Source organism: Periophthalmus magnuspinnatus, chromosome 3 (genome assembly GCF_009829125.3).
Source record: "Periophthalmus magnuspinnatus isolate fPerMag1 chromosome 3, fPerMag1.2.pri, whole genome shotgun sequence".
Lineage (NCBI taxonomy): Eukaryota > Metazoa > Chordata > Actinopteri > Gobiiformes > Gobiidae > Periophthalmus > Periophthalmus magnuspinnatus.
Window position 1 is genome coordinate 10,841,616 of NC_047128.1, and position 22,339 is coordinate 10,863,954.

Below are 22,339 nucleotides of genomic sequence, written 5' to 3' on the forward strand. Positions count from 1 at the left end.
GTGCCAGTCGTAAAAAATGTTGTTGAGTCTTTAGGCAAGACACATTGCCTAAAATAAATGTGGTGTGTGTGTTGGTGGTGGTTGGAGGGGCCGATGCCGCAGATTGGCAGCTTCGCTTCTGCCAGTCTGCCCCAGGGAAGCTGTGGCTACAATAGTTTACCGCCATGAAATGCCTCATGACTTCCTCTGGTGAACTGACTCTTCTTGATGATTAAAAAAAAAAAAAAAAAGATTCAGATGAGTTTATATTGTTTGTACTAATTTATTTTGAAAGTTTCATAAGTAGGAAACAACCACAACAATTTAAAGCCACAGTATGTAACTTTTTGGCCCCAACATAGACTAAAGTAAAAGCATGTTCATTAATTATGGCCACATTGAAAAATATCAAAAACATGTGTCCTTGTGTCCTTACTGTGAGCTCCAGTCACTTTCATTATTTATTATAAACCTACAAAGTTGTTGTTTTTTTCAGTTTCTGTTTGACTTCACGACTGCAGCATAAGGACTAAATAAACCCCATGTCACAATATGTCTCCAAGCAAAGCTGCTTCACAAGTACAGACTCTCTTTCATTTCAGTGTATTTGTGGTCTAATGGAGACTCCTACTGGCCACAGATACTACTACTACTACTACTACTACTACTACTACTACTACTACTACTACTACTACCACTGCTACTACTACTACTACTACTACTACTTCTACTGCTACTACTACTACAATTACTACTACTTCTACTGCTTCGGCTACTATTACTACTGCATTGCTAGTACTAGACTACTACTACTGCTGCTGCTGCACATGTGTACGGTGCGTGCACATTTAGGTGTTACATTTGCAGAGACTAGTGAAGTATCTCATTGACCCACTTGTTGGTTGTAAACTAAAGATAGCCCTACATCGACCTTATTTAACCCTATAGTATTTGAGTATCTGGAGAGATAACACTTTTCACTTTCCGCTACAATCGGCTATATAACATTAAGGTAAAACAAAAAATATAAGGTAAAACAACATACCAATGACCAAATTCAGTATTAATTAAAAATTGAAATTTATTTGTTTATTTGTCTATATATATATATATATATATATATATATATATATATATATATATATATATATATATATATATATATATATATATATATATATATATATATATATATATATATATATAATATATATATTTCTCTCTCTCTCTCTCTCTCTCTCTCTCTCTATATATATATATATATATATATATATATATATATATAGAGAGAGAGAGAGAGAGAGAGAGAGAGAGAGAGAGAGAGAGAGAGAGAGAGAGAGAGAAATAAACAAATAAATTTCAATTTTTAATTAATACTGAATTTGGTCATTGCATCTAGACATTTCACCACAAGATGCCAGTAATTTTTCATTTTTGTCTGGATGGTTTTGCTTAACTACTTTGTCCCTCCGCGGCTGCCGTAATTGTAGAAAACATGGCGGCGGACAGTAATAACGAAAAGGATGATTTTGTATCGTATGGGACCGCTTTAGAGCCTTTAGAAGAGGGTAAATAACGAACTAACTTTATTTTATCAAGCATAAATGCAATGTCAAAAAGCATTTCTTCTTATACTTGGATTAAACACAGTAAAAACATCCCGATTTATGGGTTGATATAGCAAGTTAGCCAGAATGCTAAAGTTAAAAAAAAAAACATGCCCCCTTAATGTTGACATTGCGTTTATGCTTTAATCATACCTGTAGTTCATGCATGATAATTGAATGCTAAAGACCTGTGTCTAGTCCAATAGTCCAATATACTCCTTTTCTGAAGAATTGTGCATAAAAATAAACTTAGTCTGGGTAACCTATGTCTAATTTGTAATTAATAATTAAGCTTCTATTTATAAGATACCTTTACATATCTTGGCCTAATTAAATGCCATTAGACTTTCTCATATATTAGAAAAATAATTGAAAACTTCCTAGTACCAATTTTGATAAGCATTTAATCCTACCCATTAATACTGACATTATATGTTTAGCAGACTAAATCTTTGGACATCTTTGGCATCAAAATATACGATATGTTATGTATGTATTTGCCCCATCCTCAAGTTACTACTGTGTGTTTTGTTGTTACAGATGAGCCTCTGAAGAAGCCAGTGCCCATATATGAACAGACAGTGAGAGATGAGAAGGGCCGATACCAGAGGTTCCATGGGGCGTTCACTGGAGGGTTTTCTGCCGGATATTTTAACACTGTCGGCTCCAAAGAAGGTCAGTAAACTTCTCATATCACTCGTGCAGTCTACTTGTTATTTTAACTTTAACTTTCTTTTACTATATATTTGTCTTGATAACAGGATGGACTCCTTCCACATTCAAGTCTTCACGGCAAAGCAAAGCCGAACAGCAGCAAGCCAGACCAGAGGATTTCATGGACGAGGAGGTAATATTGATGAATGCCTCTCAAACATTTTTTTTTTTCTCAGACTATAATTTACTTTTTAAGTTGGTTTCTTACATTTTGTCCTATAAATATAAAACAATATAATCACTTGTTTATTGCATAAAATCAAATTATTGTGCATGATACTAACATGCAAGATTAATCCCTGTAAAAAAAAGATTGTAAAGCACAAAAGCTGCCAACTAGTGTCCATTGTAAAGATCCTGTCTCCTCTTGTGTATAAAACCTAATTACCTCTTTACACTAACATGTTTTGCAATGTGCAATTAGTTAAGCAGGTTATATTTCATTTTTCTCTCAAATGTTAATAATATTACATATGTTTAAAATGTGTACTTTCAAATTAAATGACAAAATTTGTCAGAAACATCAATAGACATTTTTCCAATATTTTTCATCGCTACTATTAATTATGGTTGTCTTGTTTCATGACAGGACTTTGGAGAGCATGGCATTGCCCCCAGAGAGATCACTCGCAGTGCAGAGTTCCAGTCAGGACACAGAGACCTGGCCACAGAAAAAGCTCGAGCCGTGAATGCTCAGTCCTCCCTGATCCCCGGAGACACTCTGCTGGAGGATATCATCGCACCTGCGCAGTAATGCAGTTTATACAATGTGTATTTAAGAACAGGACAAACTGCAACTGAGGCCACACCTGTAGTTGTTTAGTCTAATCTAATCTATTTGCAAATCCCTGTACAAAACAGATTTCACAACAGCAATGCATAAATCATAAATCATATGATTAAACAATATTGAAATTTACTGAGGGTTTCTGGTATACAACATGGTCCAATTTATTATGCAAATGTAATACTGTAGTTTTAGCGGTACACAAGTAATTTTCTTACATTTCTCAGGTCGTCCATCGGTGTGGAGCTGCTGAAGAAGATGGGCTGGAGAGAGGGCCAGGGAGTTGGGCCTCGAGTGAAGAGGAAGCCAAAGAAACAAAAGACAGGTAATAAATTCATGTTAAAGACGTCAAAAACTAAAACGGAAACCTGCTTGTCTCCATGTAGATGTTATTGCTTTCCCTGGAGTGTTCCACATTGTGCCATTAATGGCACACCTCTTAATCTCCATGGTGACAAACAGGTTTTAGAATTTGAAAATGTTAATTAAACAAACAAGCAAAAACATATACTAATTGTAATGGGCATTTTCATTTTAACAGGAGAAGGTGTCGGGGTCTACGGATGTGCACTCCCCCCCTCCGGCTCTGAGGGCTCTGATGTGAGTGAAGTCTCTCAGTACACATCCATCAATTATTGCTCAGTTTTTCCTGTTTACAATCACAATTCAGTATTTTTTTCTATAACATTAACTCGTTACATAATTACATTTCAAGGTACCTTTTATTAATAACCTTTGATTTGGTCGTTGTAATCCCTCAGTCCTCCAGGTCTAATCCATAGTAAAAGCCAAAAGTACTGTCCAGTTGACAGATTTTACTTTTGGCTTTTACTATTTTGATTTGGATAAACATTCCTTTTTTGGCAAGTTTACATTTCTCTATAAACTTTTTGCCATTCAGGAGGAGAATGATGATGAGTTTGCTCCAGAGAATGTGACATTTGCACCCAAAGACGTGACTCCAGTGGACTTCACTCCCCGTTTAGGGCTGCAGGGTCTGGGGTACCGCGGTCTGGATCCGGGTCTGGCTCTGGGACAGGCCTCTGAGCACATAAACCTGTTCGACCCACAGTTCGACTCAAAAGGGAAACTGTTCGGAGGGAAACAGAAGCAGAGCAGACGCAGAGGAGTGGTTGGACAGGTGGGGGATTTCTACTCTACAAACCTAGATTTACACTACCCTAAATTTGAATATATGTCAAATATGTAATCACCTTCACTGAAAGTAAATTAAGTTGTAAGTCCCTATAGTATTGTAAAAATAATTCTAATATAAAATTTTCCATTGTGGCCTCCCTTTGGTTGTGCTTCAGGGGTTTGGTGTGGGGGCACTGGAGGATGAGGACGAGGACATTTATCACAGAGACTCCATGTCCAAATATGACACAGAGATCAAGGATGAGGAGCCCACAGATGGACTGTTTGGATGGACTGCTCCTCAGGAATACACCAAGAAGAAGGGTGAGGACAGACCAGAGCTGCTCTGTATGCAAAATGCATATGGTACTGGAGAACTGGGTTGAAATATTACAAAACATTATTTTCAGATCAATATTTTAACATCATATTTTAAATACATTAAATTAAAGACAAATTTTAAAAAGCTCACTAGCCTATTGGCCCACTATCCCATGAAATTTTTCAAGGTATTTGGGAAAATAGAAACTAGGGAAGGGGGATCTGATTCCTTGGTTCTGGACGCAAATTTCTCATTCATTTTTCTCATCAATGAAAAAAAAAAGTTTGAAAGCTTACTCAGGGTTAATCAGCTCTGTGGTAACTAATGGTCATGAGAGCTATAATTTTATTTAAAATCTTTTTCTGAAACTTTATAAACCACAAAGTTATTAACACACTTCGAAGAATCTTGTATTTTAAAAGTGGCTTTTGGACTTAAAACAACCACGTTATGGATATTAGTTAGCATTGTTTTTAGTTATAAAAACCCTTCTGATTGCTTGAGGAAGGAACCAATGACACTTACAGACTTGTACATGCTTATTGCAACCTTGAGTGCAAGAAAATAAATAAAATAAAATGTAAACATTATGATAAAAATAATTTGGCCAAAAAATGACTTTGCCAGTTCAGTTATGGCCGGTAAAATGTAAATCGTTAACTACTGTCTACATTTTCTTTTTCCAGATTCAAACAAAGACGCCTCCTACATCGGTAAAATCTTAGAGGGCTTCACTTTGGCCCAAAAATCCGAAGCTTTGAAAACTGTAAGTACTATTATAATGATAATATCCAAAAATGCTGTCTCTCTGGTTGAAGTCATTCCGTGTATGTATGTAATGTACACTGTATGTTTGTTAGATTTTCCCTCCGCCCAGACTGCCCAGAGACTACCGGCCTGTGCGTAGGTTTAATCCCGGGACTTTTGTGTCTCACGTGACGGGGGTCAGTCCAGCTCTGGCCCAGGCTCTGAAGACCTCCAGGGGGCACATGGACAAAGACGAGCCCCAAACCGGACGCCATCAGCTGGACTCTGGGCAGAGGAGGGTCCTGATCGGAGAGGAGGCTCTGCAAGGTAAGACTTTGAACCACCTGAGTTAGTAATTTCTCCATTCCATTCTCCATTGTGTGATCACAATCCTGGTTTGGGCCCTGTTTGAGTCCTAATGTAGACTTGGTGTGGTCCTGTTCTAGTCCTGGTTAAGTCCTGGTCTAGTCTAGGGTTAGTTCTAGGTTTAGTCCCAGTTTATTTCAATTTTGATGTGGTGATTGTGCAAATGTGAGCACACAGTCATCTGGTATGGGCAAGGAATATGGTTGTTGTTTTTATTTTATGTATTTGACTGGGACAGTGCATGTTAATGGACAGACATGATACAACATGAATGTAAACACACCGGATTAGAGCCAAAGACTAATGTCCGCCTGTTGTCCCAAAGAACTGAGGTCACAAAAGGGCCAAACAACAGAATATTGCACTCCACTCATAGCAAAGTCCTTGGCACCTCACTTTTTTGCCCTTTTGCCTGAATGAATATGTAACTGTGACAAGGGAGCATTTCAGAACATAATACTAGACATCTGAACAAAAAGGTTTATATATATAACATTAATAAGCCCCCATGGAGACACGGTATTTCAGTCAGGATATATATCCGATTTGAATGCTGTTAATCTTAATGCCCTACACAGCATTATTGCATTATTAATTATATGACATACAATTAATATCTCCTAGTTTAAGTGGCATTAATAGATTGTACATTACTGTAATACTAGCAGTGTTTACCAGTTACATAGATCTCATATTGTTTCAGGTCCCAGTTCAGTGCTGGACTTACTGAAGCCTGCGGACAGAGAGCGTCTCAAACACATCAGGAAGTCCAAAAGCAGCCTCCAGACACAGCCCACCAAAGACTCTAATTCCCAGAGTGCACTGCGGCCCTCTCCTTTTCCTCCTACGTCTTCATCAAAGCCTGCACCAAATGTTACGCCTCAACCTAGTATTAGCCAGGAGCAGCAGCAGGAAGCTCTGTCGGCGTGGAAAGGACAAACCACAACACAAACTTTTAAACCATTTGAGAAGAACCTAGAGAAACAAGAGAGATACGAGCAGTACCTGAACCGCCTCAGACAGGGAGACAAAGGTAATACACCAGCTAAACATGAAGGTCATTGGTGACTTTTTTGTAGGAATTATTGTTAGATCTACAATGTAGTAATAATACCTGTAAAACAAACATGGAGTTTTACTTTATTTAGGATATCCTTCTTACAACCTCAATCTTCTTTACGCCATCTTGTAATAATACAAAGGTGCTGCTCTGTTTTTAGATTCACCAGACATGTTCAGATTTATTTGATTTGCAAATGGCTTGAGCCTTTTGCCATGTGCCAATTTCTAAGTACACAGAAATTATTCAAATATACTTCTGAGGTGTCCAAAAGTAGTACAAGCATCACAAAGTAGTTATAGCAAGTCACAGCTTGATTCCTTTTTCAAAGAAAAACATGGCACATTTTGAATGTATGAAATATAGAAATTGTCAATAAACAGGAATAATTTTGAAAAAAACATGCTTTTTCAAGACGTTAGTGAGTTTAACCAGTGCATAAAGCTTTAACCTCCTAGGACCTGGCATACACATATGTGGAGGCCACAATGGAAATTATTAGAAGAAGAAGAACAGCATACAAGAACAGCAACATATATAAAATTTAGAATATTTTTAAGAGTTTAGAATGTTCAGAATATTTATTTTTTCTTTTTTTGTGAAGGCACATGTCTTCCTGCACCTGTTAGCAGCACTTCACATGAGCCACATTGTTCCAAGAGGCACAATTGATATTTCTCATTTTGTTTTTACACTCAGTGTTGCTGTGTTCAGGCACTTAAATAAATAGTTTTTGCAAATCATTATTCAAATGTTTTATCAAAATTATTTTGTTTTCTCAGAAACTACATAATGTAAAGAGCTCAAGTCTTAGGAGGTTAAACATCCTTGTGTCCCTTTTTGTCAGATGCCCTGGAGCATAGCCTGGACCCTCAGATGACAGAGTGGGAGAGGAGTCGGGAGCGTGAGGAGTTTGTTCGGGCGTCCATCTTGTATCGGCCCTCCTCCTCCTTCCTCTCCTCCAGGTTCACAAGGGGCAAACAACAAGACGATGACGACACTGTGGAGGTCAACAGGGACGAAGAGGTAACATCAAACAAGTTATAAATGTTCAATTTATTTAATCCAGCAATATTGGCATTTAATACAGATAAATTTTAGCATAGAACTCTGGCTCTAACATCAGAATTACTGGGGTGCAAAATGTCCATAAATAAATGAGCATAAAATTATATAAAAAGTGGAATAACCTTGATAAGATACAAGGTCCCTACTGATAAATACATTCATCATCATTAAGGTATTTAGCTGCGTAAAATCTTATTACCAACTCTTATGAACTAATTCTCTGTTCCAGGGAGACTTGGACGACAAACAGGCAGCAGTGAAGATGAAGATGTTTGGAAAACTCACCAGAGAAACGTTTGAGTGGCATCCAGACAAGCTTTTGTGTAAACGCTTCAATGTCCCCGACCCTTATCCAGGGTAAGACTGGATTTATAAGTTTATAGCATAGCATGTTTACATTCAAGCCCAAAATTGTTCATACTGTAAATTTATATTATTCATAAAATGTATGTTTACCTTCAGTGTAATGTTTTTAGTCTAAAGTTGGATTTAGGATTTGGGAAAAATATGTAATTCCTTTTTTTCCCCTAGAATATGAATAATTCTGTATTTATTTTGTATAACTGTATCTGATTGATCACAGGTCGAGTCTGGTGGGTCTGCCCAAAGTGAAACGGGACAAATTTTCAGTGTTCAACTTCCTGACTGTCCCTGAGAGCAGAGAGACTTCAGGTAATCTTTTTTTTTAATTACTTTTTTTGTTGTTGTCATTACTTAATTTCTTTTTTAAATTAATTTAGATTTTAACAATAATTGTTTCTCATTTAAGATTTTTGTTGTATGCATTTGTTATTCAATGAACTATACGGTATTTGTAATTCATCCTAGATATAGATGGTTGCAATTCTGACAGGGTAAATAAGGACCCCTGCCACAGCAGCCTTATTGTTATTTTATTGCTCTGCAGAAAAGGCTTATGTTATGTGTCTCAATAATGTTTGCTGATGACATAACTTCACAAATATCATACTCAAACTTCAATGTGATTAAACAAAAATACAGAATTAAAGGACACATTATGCAAAATTGTTTTAACCATGTGAGGGTTTTACAGATAGAATTCCCGTGCAGTTTTTAAGTCCATAAATCATCCCCAGACTCATTCTAAGCATAGCTGCTATCAAATGGTTTTTATTTCTACTGCATGTTTATATTAACATGTTGAGGCACATTCCTTCATCAGATACCGGTAATTTATTTTTTCCCCTGTGCAATGGACTCTGCTGCCAGTAGATGGAACGCTACACCAGATTACAAGCTGAAAAATGTCTTTATTCTTATTAATTATTTTAACTTCTATAACATGAAATGCAAAAGTACTCAAGATAATGTTTAAAAGCCAAAACTAATACAAATAATGCTTCATTAAAAGGGGACAATATTTTCTGTTGTATATTTTTGACTCATTATTGTTCCTCTGCTCAGTTCCTCCTCCAAAAGCTCCGGAGGTGAAGAAGTCTCGATGGGACGTGTCACAGGAAATGAAAGACAGTGATGCTCTAAGTGAAATGCTGAGTGCTGCACGAGACCAGAGTTCTGAGATAGGACCAGACCAGACTGGGACCATGGACCAGACCAGGACCAAGGACCAGACCAGGACAGACACCCCAGCTTTACCTGCTCCGGACTCTAAAGATCAACAATCGGATATAAGGACAGAGGTGAATGTTGTTTCAAATCTGTTTTCAGAACAGAGGCAGGACTGTTGCTGCTTGTGTTTTAATACTTTTTAATACTTATTCTGTGTGATTATGCAGGGATAACAATTTTAAACATTTTTATACCAATTTCGCAATTCTAATTTTAATCAGTTGGCTTTGATCTGCAAAGTTATTTACGTTTGTGCTGTAACAGTCAGTTGTATTCATCATGAAAAATCAAAATGGTCATAAACTAGTGTAATTTTTTTTTATAATCTTACTCTCTATAATCAAAATAACATATAACATACTTTTGTAAGTATTTTTCAAGACGTCATCAGCAGCGTGAATCTGATGTTAGAAATTACCTGTTGACTAATGAAAATATAATCACTGACTTGTCAGTTACTAAAATAGTCATTTGTTTAGAAAGATATTCAGCCTAAAACTCAAAACTCAAAAAATGACCACATTTTAGTGTTGTCAAGATTCTAAAATTTCAAACTCTGTCAACCTATTTTGAAAACTATTTTTTTAGACAATAGAATGTGATTTTCAACATTAAATGGTACTACTTTCTTTTATAGTCTCATGTGGGCTTATAGCTGTGTAATCCCTCATTGGTCCAGGTAGGTTCCATAGTGGTCCATGGGCATCTACTAGTCTATATGGTCTTATACTTGTTCTGATACAGCTCAAGATCATTCTAAAGCTATTCAGGAAAGGTTCATTTCTGTTTTGTAAGTGAGACTTTTTTAGTGTCGATACCTGCTCAAATGAGTATCTAGTTTTGATATTAGTTTTAGTCTTGATTAGTGTCTGATTTTTCTGTACTTTTGACAAACCTACTACATTTGTGTCTTTTTCCTCACAGACTAAAGAGACGTTAAATAAAGACAGTAAAGAGGACAGCAGTGATTCTGATTCAGACTCGGACTCAGACTCGGAGACAGAGGAGACTCGACCTCCAATGGATGTGTTCAAAGCCATTTTCTCCAGTTCTTCTGAGGAGAAATCTTCATCTGAGTCTGAGGAGGAAAAGGAGGAGCAGAAGAAGGAGCAGAAGGAGGAGCAGGGACATGTGACGCACATTCTATTTAATATTAATACTGCGGTCACCACGACAACACTCTCTGTAACAACCACATCGTCTGTAGCCATGGCCACAGCTGCCACGTCGACCAAGCAGAACACTGGTAAAAATAAAAGCAATATAGCTATATGTAGTGAGTTGTAAAGTTTTGACGCCACAATTCTATTTCAGGGTCTAGTTGAATTCCAAACTCATTATAATGGCATTTTGGCTGATTTTTAAAGGTGCATTATGTAACTTTTCTGGTGGAGGGTCCGCCACTGGTTTGTCTCCATGGAGATGTTATTGCTATCTCGGGATTGGAATGATTTACAATAAGGCATTAGAATTATCCATCTCCATGGAGAGAAGAAGGTGAAGCCACCAGAACATGTTTTTCAAGGTATTTTTGAACAATAAAAACACCTGTAATTCAATCAATGCAAGGCTGATATGTTTAATACTATGGAACATTCCAGGTAAAAAAAAATAACAGAAGATAAAATATCTTAAAAGTACATATTGCAGCTTTTAATACACAGCCTTTTATCAATTTTAAACAAAGTGACCTGATTCTACCATTATTTTTCTTTTATTTGTATAGCACCCTCTACATCACAAACAGAAGAACAAGAGTGGTTTGGACCTAAGCTGCCGCCGCCATCTTTTGCACTGAGTGAGTTTGTTCATTGTTCATTTAGTTGATACCAAGCTCTTTATCAAACAGTAATTAAACAGTCATTAAAGCGTAACTGTTGATACATTTTAGTATTATAACTAAATATTTAGTTCTTTAAAGTTGCATTGTGTGTTTCATTTCTGGTGGAGGGTCTGCCACCTAATCTTGAACTGCAGACAGATTCTTGCCATTATTTGTTGAGTTCACAAACTCATGATACTCCATCTTGGCATGGCCCCGCTGTAAGGATAATCAGGAAGGTGGACCAATCACAGAGCAGCATTGAAGTTTGTGCATAAGCCAAAGGTGAAGCGCCCAAACGAACCAAAACAAACATGGTGATGCTGACAGACGACCTTCGGCTGACCTTCAGCCGATTTTAGCGTCAGTACAGACTGTTAAGAACCTGCAGCAGGTCAGAGCTTTGAGCTTTTGTGGAACAGGGAAGATGTCTGCTTTTCTCTCAACTGGATGTAACAAAAGTTTTTTTATCTGTTTCCCTTGTTAATATTTTCACAAATCACATTCAAAAAAACGTTGACGTTTTGTGTTTCAATTCAGAGTGACACACATCAGTTTGGCATGAGCCACCTGCTTGCTTCCATGGAAATGTTATTGCTTTGCTTAGAATGTGAAAAACAATATGGCATTAAACTTAACTATATTCACTGAGGCGAGCATGTGTATAAAAAAAAGTAAAAAGGATAGGATTAATGCCCTTCTGTGGATGATTCCAGTCAAAAAATCTCCTGTAGATGAGCAGATAGTGGACCCCCCTACTACCAAAGTTAAATGGTTAATGTAACTACTGATTTGTTTAAAAAAATGAATGAAATAATTTAACTTTATTTAATAAAATTGTATTGCCTTCATTTAGAGAGCAGCAGCAGAGATCTTCGGGCCAGATCACCGTCTCCCAGTTCAGATGAAAAACACAGAAAGTCCAAAGACAAGAAACACAAGAATAAAAAAGACCACAAGCACAAGAAGGAGAAGAAGGTAAACATTCAGGATACAAAGAACCATATTTGTATCATTTTTTTTAATACCATGTTCGTTCAGTAAAGCTTTAGCAGTTTTGCAGAGCAATGTAGGTAAAGCCTTTTATATTTAATTTTCACAAAAAATCTTATTTAGCTGTTGTCGTTATATTGTCATCATTAAAACAAATCTAGTGCCAGGGATATTTTGTGCCATCTCAAATTGTGTGGTGGCATTTTGTGCACCCTAGAGGCCTCCAAAAAATCTGACCTTCAGAAACATTTTGTTGAATAGCACTGATTTAAGACAATCATTTTTGTTTAGTTTGGTCTTGATGCCTGAAAATCAAGCCTGTATAAGCTGCTGTCTGACCTAACAATATGAATTTCTGTTTGTGTAGAAGAAGAAGCATAAGAAACATAAGCACAAAGGAAAACAGAAGAAGAAGAGAGAGGAGAGCAGCTCAGACAGCGACACAGAGACTGAACACACCACCAGTGATGTGTCAACAGAGGAGCTGCTCAGGAGGTCAGGGTTTAAATATGGTTTTGTTTTTACTTTAGATAGTTTAAAGGTGTACTATGTAACTTTTCCTGATATGGGGTCTGCAATTATTGTCACATGTACAGCACATGTTTGGCATTAAATGTACTTCTTGCAACTGTTAATTTACTGGTTGGTAGACTCCATGGAGATAGATAAGTTTACTGTTTAATACCATACTGTGGAACATTCAAGGCCAAGAAATCAAATCTTCATGAAGACAAGCAGAAGAGTCACATAGTACACCTTTAAAGTGGACATATTATGCACATTTTCTTTTATAAAGTTTGAACTATGTTATAACAATGTTCACTCACCATTATCTTCCTCAAAGTTTTATTTTGATTGATTTGTGCATGTTTGATTTAGATTGCTCTGCATTCATGTTAAAAAATTCAGTTTTTACCGATCCCCTATATCCACCCACAGCTCTGTTCTTTCTTGCAATTATTAAAAAAAAACACCAGGTTCATGCTTATAGGCTTTAAACATGGCACATTGCCATTTTTCAACATCAAAAATAAAGTAGAAAAGTAAAAAATTTAAAAAATTTAAACCAGTTGTTTGCTATGGTAAAATTCAACTACACTGTTTATGGATCCATTTCTCTTATGAAGTTGTTTGTGGCATAACTTTGTCTTTCTCTTGTTTCAGGCTGAAGACTGTCCGTGCTCAGTGTCCTCTGTGAGGACTCTTGTCACAATTGCAAGTGCTGTTGTAAACAATAAATTCTATATATTGTACAATACATGAGCTGGTGTTGTTGACTTATTTATCATTATTAATTTGCTTAAAAACAGGCCTGTATTTATCACAGCTAGGGACCCCGTCAAACATGTCAGGTGACCCAGACTCTGTTGCTATGGTAACCGGGATCTTAACGGAACACTTGAGGTTAACTAGCTTGTTATGCTAGCACGTGTAAACGTTGTTGTGGTATTTAGTCTCATAAAGCTCAGTTATTGAGTAAATGTCTGTAGACGACCCAAAAGCGGACAGACATGACACGGAAGAAGGAGCGGAACTTTTACATGAAGCACCGGAGTGGAGCTACGGGACACCGGTACAAACACGACCTGTCCACGTCCTCCATCCAGGCTCATCGCATTATTAGACTCACAGCCTCGGCTGTACTGTTACGCTTACGCTAACACTTACTACCTTGTAGTAGTTTTTCTGGTATTGCAGCATTGCCACTGGACCATAATGACTGGTTTCAGTGAACGCTCATTTAGTTAAAAGTGCATCATATCATAAGAAACTGGCAGCAGCCACCAGTTTCTCCATGTGTTTACATTTGGACAGGACAAAAAGGCGTCAAGCGCTGGCGAGTTACACCTGTTGAGAAGCTACAGCCCAAAAAGCATTGCTACAATGACAGCGAAAATCATAAATAATGTAATGCATAAAAAAGGTTAGGCCAAAATTTTGAACTGAGTCACACAATTGATATATTGTTAAAAACAACACAAATTTCTCGTAGTCTTGGAGTGGACCCACTCTTCTCTCGTCTCTTGAACTTGTCTATCTCCCCAGACCTAGTAATAATGTCTCAGTACAGCAGAGCAGGTGATGGACCCCCGTCTTGGGAAGCTACATAGTACACTTTAAAGCAAATAATCCTAATATTGTCATTCTATATTTTGCGTTTTGTGTAACATGTATTTGTTTTCATTGAGGTTCCAGTGAAGACTTTGAGAGCTCACACAGACACAATCACAGCCGCACGCTTCTGCGTCAGCGACACATTCTTTGTGAGCTGCTCCTCCGACTGCACCGCTCGCCTCTGGGTACTGACCTCAGAACTCCTGATTTTTATTATCAAAACATGAATGAAAGAATAACTGTAGCACATTGACGATGACTATTATAATGATGCTTTCACAGGAGGTAAAGAGCTGTCGACCCGTCCGAGTTTTCAGTGGAGGCCATGATAGAACCATAATAGAGTGTGCCATGATCCCAGACACTAACAGGTTGGTGAGTTTCAACTGAATGAATTATGTTTACTTTACATTAACTGGTGCCTGATCAGTCTGTTTTACAGACCAGAAAGGTCTGGAACCAGACCATAGAGCATGACAAACATCCGTCCTAACCTAAGAAAATGAATTAAACTTTACCTGAAATAAATAAGAGGTTAGTGCTTCTTTTCAGGGGTGGTACCAGGGGGAGCTTGAGGGGGCACTAGCCTCCCCTATAATGGTCAATGCACCCCCCCTAACTCCCCAAAAGATTATTGCCCCACTTTCATGGTCCAAATTTTATAATTCATTACAGGAGCTAACTACATTTAAACTTGTTTAAAATATTGACTCAAACATAGTAGGAGGTGGGGGAGTAGGCTGCATGAACATGTTAAGTGAGTACCCACATTGAACATCTTAGCACTCTCATAACTAAATGTCTGGCACTCGAGCTTGTGTTGATTCTGCAGACGTCTGTGCTGTTTCTCAGTCCTCTGTGGTACTTTTATTCTAGCAAGCCGATATGTTTGTTTTGACACAAATGAATGTTGCTTCAATCTGATTGGGTAATCTTCTTGTCAGTCACTCCTATCTAAATATGAGTGGACACAATATGGTTCCAGATCCACACATCTTTGTAAAGTATTGCCAAAGCATTTAAATATTACATGCAAATATTATCAGACTCAAATTAAGTAGTCTTACATAGTAATTCAGACACTCACTCATTTTTCATTCACGTCATATACTTGGTGACACTGCTGCCCTGGTTGATTTGTTTTGTTTAATGTGAATAGGCCCAGAAATTACAGAGATATTAACCATAAATCAGGTCAACAAATCTACAATCTGATTAAATTGACCTGTCCTCCAGTTGTGATGTCATCATATGAATGCGAAGTTTTATGTACTCCTCGTGTGTTTTTGTGCTTTTGCTTTGTCAGGATGGTAACAGTCTCCTGGGATAAGAAGATGGTGTCCTGGGACATAGAGACAGGACAGATGCTGGTAACTGCCTCTTATTCCACAAATGTACCTTTGAGGGAATGAATAAATAAATAAATAAATAAATAAATAAATAAATAAATAAATATATAAATATATATATATATATATATATATATATATATATATATATATATATATATATATATATATAATATATATATATATATATATATATATAAAATTATAAAAATGTAATACTAAATGATACTAATAACACAAATGTTCAACTAAAAGGTACACAGATATTTTGATATGAAGCCAACAATTTTAATCCCCAAAATATAGGCGTATTTGTCAATAACTATAATAAACCAGGTCATTTTATTTTTGTTTCATCTGGATTGTGAATTTTTCTAGTAATTTCAGTGTCAAATCGGTCATTTACATGGTCATTTCGTCTCCATACATGACATATTTAAATGCATGACTGTGTTTCTCTCCCTCATCCCCAGTGGAAGTGTCGTCAGCCCGGCCTGCTCACTTCCTGCTCCTCCTCTCCGGATGGGAGACTCCTAGTTTGTGCTGTGGTTCCTCAGTACGGCATTTACATCAGTGACGCAGCCAGTGGTCAGACAGTGCACCACATTAATGGTATGGCCAATATGAGCTCTACCTATTGTTATTCATTCATAATCCTATACACATGAAAAAAATATCAGACTGCATTCACATCATTTTCTGGTACTATGGAGAAAAGCAGGACTAGGCCCTCCTCCAGGGCAAATAAGAGTCAGGTTTATGGAGATGCAAGCCACTCACAGTAAGGATGCATGTTTTCTGTGCAATAAAAACATCCAAACTGACATCTGTAGTGTAGTTAATTGTATTGTATGCTTGGCTAAAAAGTTACATGGTGGGACTTTAAAGTTTCTAAACAAATACATTCTGGAGAGGAGACAAAAGTTAAGTGGAACATGATATGATTTTAATCAGGAAACTGGGACTAACTTCAGACGTCCATTATTTTTGTCCTGCTTCTGTATCTTTTCCCAGGTTATCATAAAACCACAATCACTCGCTGCCGGTTCGACACTGAGAGCAAACGTATCGTCAGCGTCTCTGCTGACCGCTACATCAAACTGTGGGACCTGCACAGCCACAAGACCACAGTGTCCATCAACAGGTGAGCAAGGTGACAGGGGCAAAAGCCATCGACAGGTGAGCAAGGTGACAGGAGCAAAGGTCATCAACAACTGAGCTAGGTGACGGGTGCAAAAGCTATGAACAGGTGAGGGAGGAGTGATAAGTATGAGAAAGAGGCCCAGGATTCATGTCTTTAAGATGCACTGTGTTCCTTTTGAGGTGGGGAATCTGACACCATCTTGTCTCTATGGAGATGTAATTGCTTTGCCTTTGATGTTCCACAGTATGGGATTAAAGGGGATATTATGCTTTTATATATATAGTTTTCTACCACATTATAACATTGTTCCCTCATGAAATACAAGCCTGAAGTAGGAAAGCAAGATACACAACACCTTCACAAACCTGAAGCAATGTGCAGTAGTTTCATTAGCTGCTTGTATTGTGACCGCGCTCTGAAGGAGGAGTGACTTAGAGCAGAGAGCAAAGGGAGAGGGGAGTCAGAGTGTCAAAAATTAAAGTAAAACATGTTAATACATTGTTTTCAGTGAATACAGCATTTTCAAAACAATGAAAGGTAACATTGTAATACATGTTCTGTGTTAGCAATTGATTTAAGGGTAATACCCTCTTTAAACACATCTGTCCTGCGTGTATTATAACTGTTGTATTTATTTCTCATATGTTTTTTTCATACCTTATAAAACATGCACTCCAACTGGGAGCTGACTTGACTCTCCACAGATCTGACCTGTAACTTGGCCTTGTGGTGTCACCTGCTGGTCCCCATAGAGATATATAGGTTTGTCAGACTGTGAAACATTTTTGGCAAAGGAAAAATTTATCAGTGGAGGCAAGCATGTGGCACAACATCTACCAGAAAAGTTACATAGTGCCCCTTTAACCCAGAATGGTCAAGACTGCACCATCACCAGACCCTGTTCTTAGTTCTTAAGTCTTTCACGTTGTATTTATTGTGTCATACTGTTTTGTTCTTCTTTCACCAGTAACCACTCCAACGCCATCTCTGACTGCTGCTTCACATCAAATGGCCACTTCCTGTGCAGTGCATCATGGGACAAGAGCCTGAAGCTATGGGACCTGCAGGCAGGGGGCTTCAGGAGCCACGGCGGGACGTCTCTTCAGAGAGGACACGAGGGCAGTGTTAGCTCCTGTCGCTTCTCCAATGATGGTCAGACTCAAGGAAGATACTATACTGGCACACAACAAATGCTTTATAAACATGGTGGATTTTGGTTTAGTCCTGGTTTAGTCCTGGTTTAGTCCTGGTTTAGTCCTGGTTTAGTCCTGGTTTAGTCCTGTATCAGGCCTGAGTCTGTCCTGGTTTAGTCTTGGTTTAGTCCTAGTTTTGTCCTTGTTTAATCCTGACTCAGTCCTGGTTAAGTCATGATTTAGTCCTGGTATGTTCCTGGGTTGGGGCTGATTTAATCCTGGGGCTACTCCTGGGGCAAGTTCTGGGGCTAGTCCTGGTTTAACCCTGGTTTGGCCCTGGTTTGGTCCTGGTTTAGTCCTGGTTTAGTTGTTTGGTCAGGGTCCAGTCCTGCTTTAGTCATGATCTAGTCCTGCTTTGTTCCTGGGTTGGCCCTGGTTTAGCCTGGGGTTAGTCCTGGTTTAGTCCTGGTCCTGTACTTGTTGGATCTACAAACCTCATAAAAAATATTGGGTTTTTATTAGTTTATATTCATGATTTTAATAATACTAATTGTGTTGTATCTCTTTAGGTACCCTCCTTGTGTCAGGTTCATTTGATAAAACTGTGTCTCTGTGGGACATGACCTCTCTCAGTCAGAGCCTGTCCCTAAAGGTAAACTTTAACTACTTCATCATCAGCTATGTTTTCATGCACACCAAAAATCTCATCATGATCTGATTTCTGAAGTTATCAGATTAACATGGAAAAGACAAACTGACAAACAAATTATTATTGGGTTATGTGATTATTCTAGTTTGATTTTTACTATCAATTTAAACCCACTGTCTGTGTTAGCTCATTTTATATTTCTATATTATAACTTTACTCATCTAAATGTAATTTTTTAGGGGCACAGTGATTGGGTGACAGATGTGTCCATTAGTACTGATAGGAAGCTGGTTATCTCTGCCTCAAAGGTAATTACAGTTTTTAACGTAAACACTGTGTATCATGTAATTCCTATACTTAAATGTTATACTTTCAGGACCACACTATCCGGATGTGGGATATTGAAAACATTGATGAAATTCCGGCTGTGATGGAACAGAAGAAATCCCAAGGGATAGGAGTTCACATACTCAAAGTAACTGGCACTACAGTACTTAAGTAGCACATCTCTAAATAATTCACTACTACTACTACTACTTATACTACTACTAGAATTGTTTACTTATCCGAAAGAATTATTGCTACTACTATCAGTTACTATTACTAGTGCTGCTTCCACCTATATTGATACTTTATATCCAGGATGCTCTTATCCAAACCTGAATTATTTGATTATTTTATAAAAATGACATTAATTAATTAATTTAAAAAGCAACTATATGAGTTGAAAACTAAAAATTAAAAATCTGTCTTTCAGTGTGAAGAGTGTGGTAAACCATTCCCCGTGTCCAGACTGCAGACATCAGAGCTCCTCACCAAATGTGTTTTCTGTCGCCTCAAATCTCCTCCAAGATACAAACCCCAGCCCCCTCCACTAATGCCCCTGTGAAGGACCCTACCAGCCCCCTCCACTAATGCTCCTGTGAGAGACCCTACCAGCCCCCTTCCACTACTGGCCCTGTGAGGAACCCTACCAGCCCCTTCAATAATGCCCCTGTGAGTGAAGGACCCTACCAGCCCCCTCCAGTAATGCCTCTGTGAGAGACCCTACCAGCCCCCTCCACTAATGCCCCTGTGAAGGACCCTACCAGCCCCCTCCACTAATGCCCCTGTGAGAGACCCTACCAGCCCCCTTTCACTACTGGCCCTGTGAGGAACCCTACCAGCCCCTTCAATAATGCCCCTGTGAGTGAAGGACCCTACCAGCCCCCTCCACTAATGCCCCTGTGAAGGACCCTACCAGCCCCCTCCACTAATGCCCCTGTGAGAGACCCTACCAGCTCCCTCCACTAATGCCCCTGTGTGTGAAGGACCCTACCAGCCCCCTCCACTAATGCCCCTATGTGTGAAGGACCCTACCAGCTCCCTCCATTAATACCCTTGTGAAGGACCCTACCAGCCCCCTCCACTAATGCCCCTGTGAGAGACCCTACCAGCTCCCTCCACTAATGCCCCTGTGAGTGAAGGACCCTACCAGCCCCCTACAATAATGCCCCTATGAGAGACCCTACCAGCCCCCTCCACTAATGCCCCTGTGTGTGAAGGACCCTACCAGCCCCCTCCACTAATGCCCCTATGTGTGAAGGACCCTACCAGCTCCCTCCATTAATACCCCTGTGAAGGCCTCTCCCCTAATGCTTTAGTGAGAGAACCTTCTCCCCTAATGCCCCTGCAAAGGACCCTAACAGCCCCCTTCCTTCATGCCCCTGTGAGGGACCCTGTCTCAACCTAGACCACCCCAGACCTCATTAGACCTGGTATCAAAATCAGGACATACAAACTGTATTTTAGGTTGCATTCACACTTAAACAGGGGGTATTACACTTATATGGGGTATTAACTGCTAGCACATAACATATTTGGATCACTGTTACCTTTTATTGTTTTGAAAATTCAAAATTCCCCCGAAGACAATGTATTAACATCTTTAACAAGTTTCAGGTTTATGAAACTGTAGTGTATTATTTTGTACCATGTTTGTGTATATTTATGGAGAATTGTCGTGTGGGAGCATGGGTGACGTAAGCTTGTGGGCGGACCATTGGACAGAATTTTACAGCGATCCGTAAGGAGGGTTCGAATAGTGCCTGGGAGACTAAATTACTCAAACATGCATGGATGACATCTAAAACGTCCTCAGGCATGTTTTTAATGAGAGAATAATATGAAAGAGCACTCCAAAAAGTTGATTTAACATGATTTGGTCCTGGTTTGAGCCCAGTTTCATCTGGGTGCAGTTGTGTTTAGACCCAGTTTAGTTTTAATGTGGTCTATGTACAAGTGTGAACGCACCCTTTGAAACAGACTGTTTAATGAAGTGCTCTATGTAACTTTTGCTTGTCTTCATTAAGATGCTATCGCTTTGCCAATGCCTATAATTTTCCACAATATGGCATTAAGATAAGATATGCCTTTATTAGTCCCACAGTGGGGAAATTCCAGTATTGCACCGCACAGTTAAAGAACAGAAGGAAAATGGTACAGTAAAATGGTGCAATAAAACAAGATAATAGATAAATAGGTAAAAATAATTTAAAAAATAGACTTAAAAAAAAAATGAAAGAAAAAAAATTAAAGTTACAAGTGACTCCACGCAAGAGAGAATGCATGTTTTTCAAGGCAAGGCATGTTTGCAATAAAACACTTGTAATAGAGTAAATGAAATATATGCAAGTTTAATGCCATATTGTGGGACATACCAGGCAAAGCAATAACATCTCCATGGCATTAAAATATTTTTATTGTTGCAGCATGTTTTCATCCATGACAAAGGCAGACAGCATATTCAAACATAACATTTGTTATTATTAAGTAGTAAAGTAGCTTGTGCAACTACTCTACTAATACTTTATTCACAAAGTGTATTGTACATTCAAGTACTTCAAGTCTCAAACAGTCAAGTTTTAAGGCCACTCAACTTAAATCAACACAAAAATCCCTTCAATAAACCATTCAGATTACTTAAATCAGAGAAATTAGGCAGTTAGATCAATCCTTGATAATCCTCTTTTCCAAAACACAGAACATTTGGATATTAAAATATAAGTTATTTACTATACAGTTAATGTGTTATTGAGTAGTTTTACTCATGCCGTAACACACATTTTCACCTTTCCGTTTTACATAATCTGGACAGTGCAGTGGATGAGCAGCAAAGTAATGTGAATTCTTGGCGTCAGAAGTCTCAAGTGTCCATGGCAGTTATTGCATTTGAAGACTTCTTTTAAAAATTGTTTCTTGTAAAACTCATAATAATTTAATTCAGCAATCCATCTTGATCAATCCTCAGATATTACAGCAATATGAATCTTGAATATCCCCAAATGAACAATGAGACGGTGTGATCCCTCAGTCATCCAGGAGTGATCCAAGGTAGAAAATGATTTTGGTTGGTTTAAAGATGTTTCAGCTCCCATCCAGAAGCTATTTTCAATTTGATGGTACTGGTGTGACACAAATCAATGCAGTATAAAGCCTAGTATCTCAAACTATTACAATCAAAATGAAAATGGCTTATTTCAAAATAAGTGTTCAGATGACTACCTCTGAAACCTTTTCTACTGTCACATATTTATGAATGAATAAAGTCACCACTTTTTGAAGTAGCATTTTTAATTCAAACCTCCACAGGGCCTTTCCCCATTTTTAAATGATTAATGCACTTTTAAAATCAACCAAATATAAATCCTTATTAAAGTCGAACTAAACACTAAATCAACTTTTTGTGACTAAACTGTATATGGTGTTTTAATAGCAC

The 22,339-nt window shown here is 38.1% G+C and overlaps 3 protein-coding genes across 5 annotated transcripts in view; 2 read left to right on the plus strand and 1 right to left on the minus strand.

Annotated features, from left to right (window-relative positions):
* Window positions 1-1,460: 1,460 nt before the first annotated feature.
* On the plus strand, window positions 1,461-13,448 carry gpatch1 (G patch domain containing 1). The gene is made up of 20 exons (XM_055230332.1): window positions 1,461-1,547; window positions 2,127-2,261; window positions 2,348-2,433; window positions 2,890-3,050; window positions 3,315-3,412; window positions 3,629-3,687; window positions 3,989-4,228; window positions 4,401-4,548; window positions 5,233-5,312; window positions 5,407-5,620; window positions 6,363-6,692; window positions 7,567-7,745; window positions 8,017-8,144; window positions 8,371-8,459; window positions 9,213-9,448; window positions 10,302-10,623; window positions 11,104-11,175; window positions 12,056-12,177; window positions 12,560-12,687; window positions 13,357-13,448. The coding sequence occupies exons 1-20, from the start codon at window positions 1,475-1,477 to the stop codon at window positions 13,388-13,390; spliced, it is 2,934 nt and encodes a 977-aa protein (XP_055086307.1). The 5' UTR covers window positions 1,461-1,474; the 3' UTR covers window positions 13,391-13,448.
* Window positions 13,449-13,703: 255 nt separating this feature from the next.
* Window positions 13,704-19,471, plus strand: LOC129457436 (WD repeat-containing protein 88-like). The gene is made up of 11 exons (XM_055232556.1): window positions 13,704-13,832; window positions 14,382-14,492; window positions 14,590-14,678; window positions 15,614-15,677; window positions 16,130-16,268; window positions 16,671-16,800; window positions 17,768-17,952; window positions 18,503-18,585; window positions 18,822-18,890; window positions 18,959-19,057; window positions 19,340-19,471. The coding sequence occupies exons 1-11, from the start codon at window positions 13,704-13,706 to the stop codon at window positions 19,469-19,471; spliced, it is 1,230 nt and encodes a 409-aa protein (XP_055088531.1).
* A 1,908-nt stretch (window positions 19,472-21,379) lies between these two features.
* Window positions 21,380-22,339, minus strand: part of wdr59 (WD repeat domain 59) — a 29,083-nt gene continuing 28,123 nt past the window's right edge. For all 3 annotated transcript variants that reach the window (XM_055230333.1, XM_033991728.2, XM_033991729.2), the window contains one exon: window positions 21,380-22,339. This exon is cut by the window's right edge and continues 611 nt beyond it. The gene's annotated coding sequence lies outside the window, so the exon portion shown is untranslated.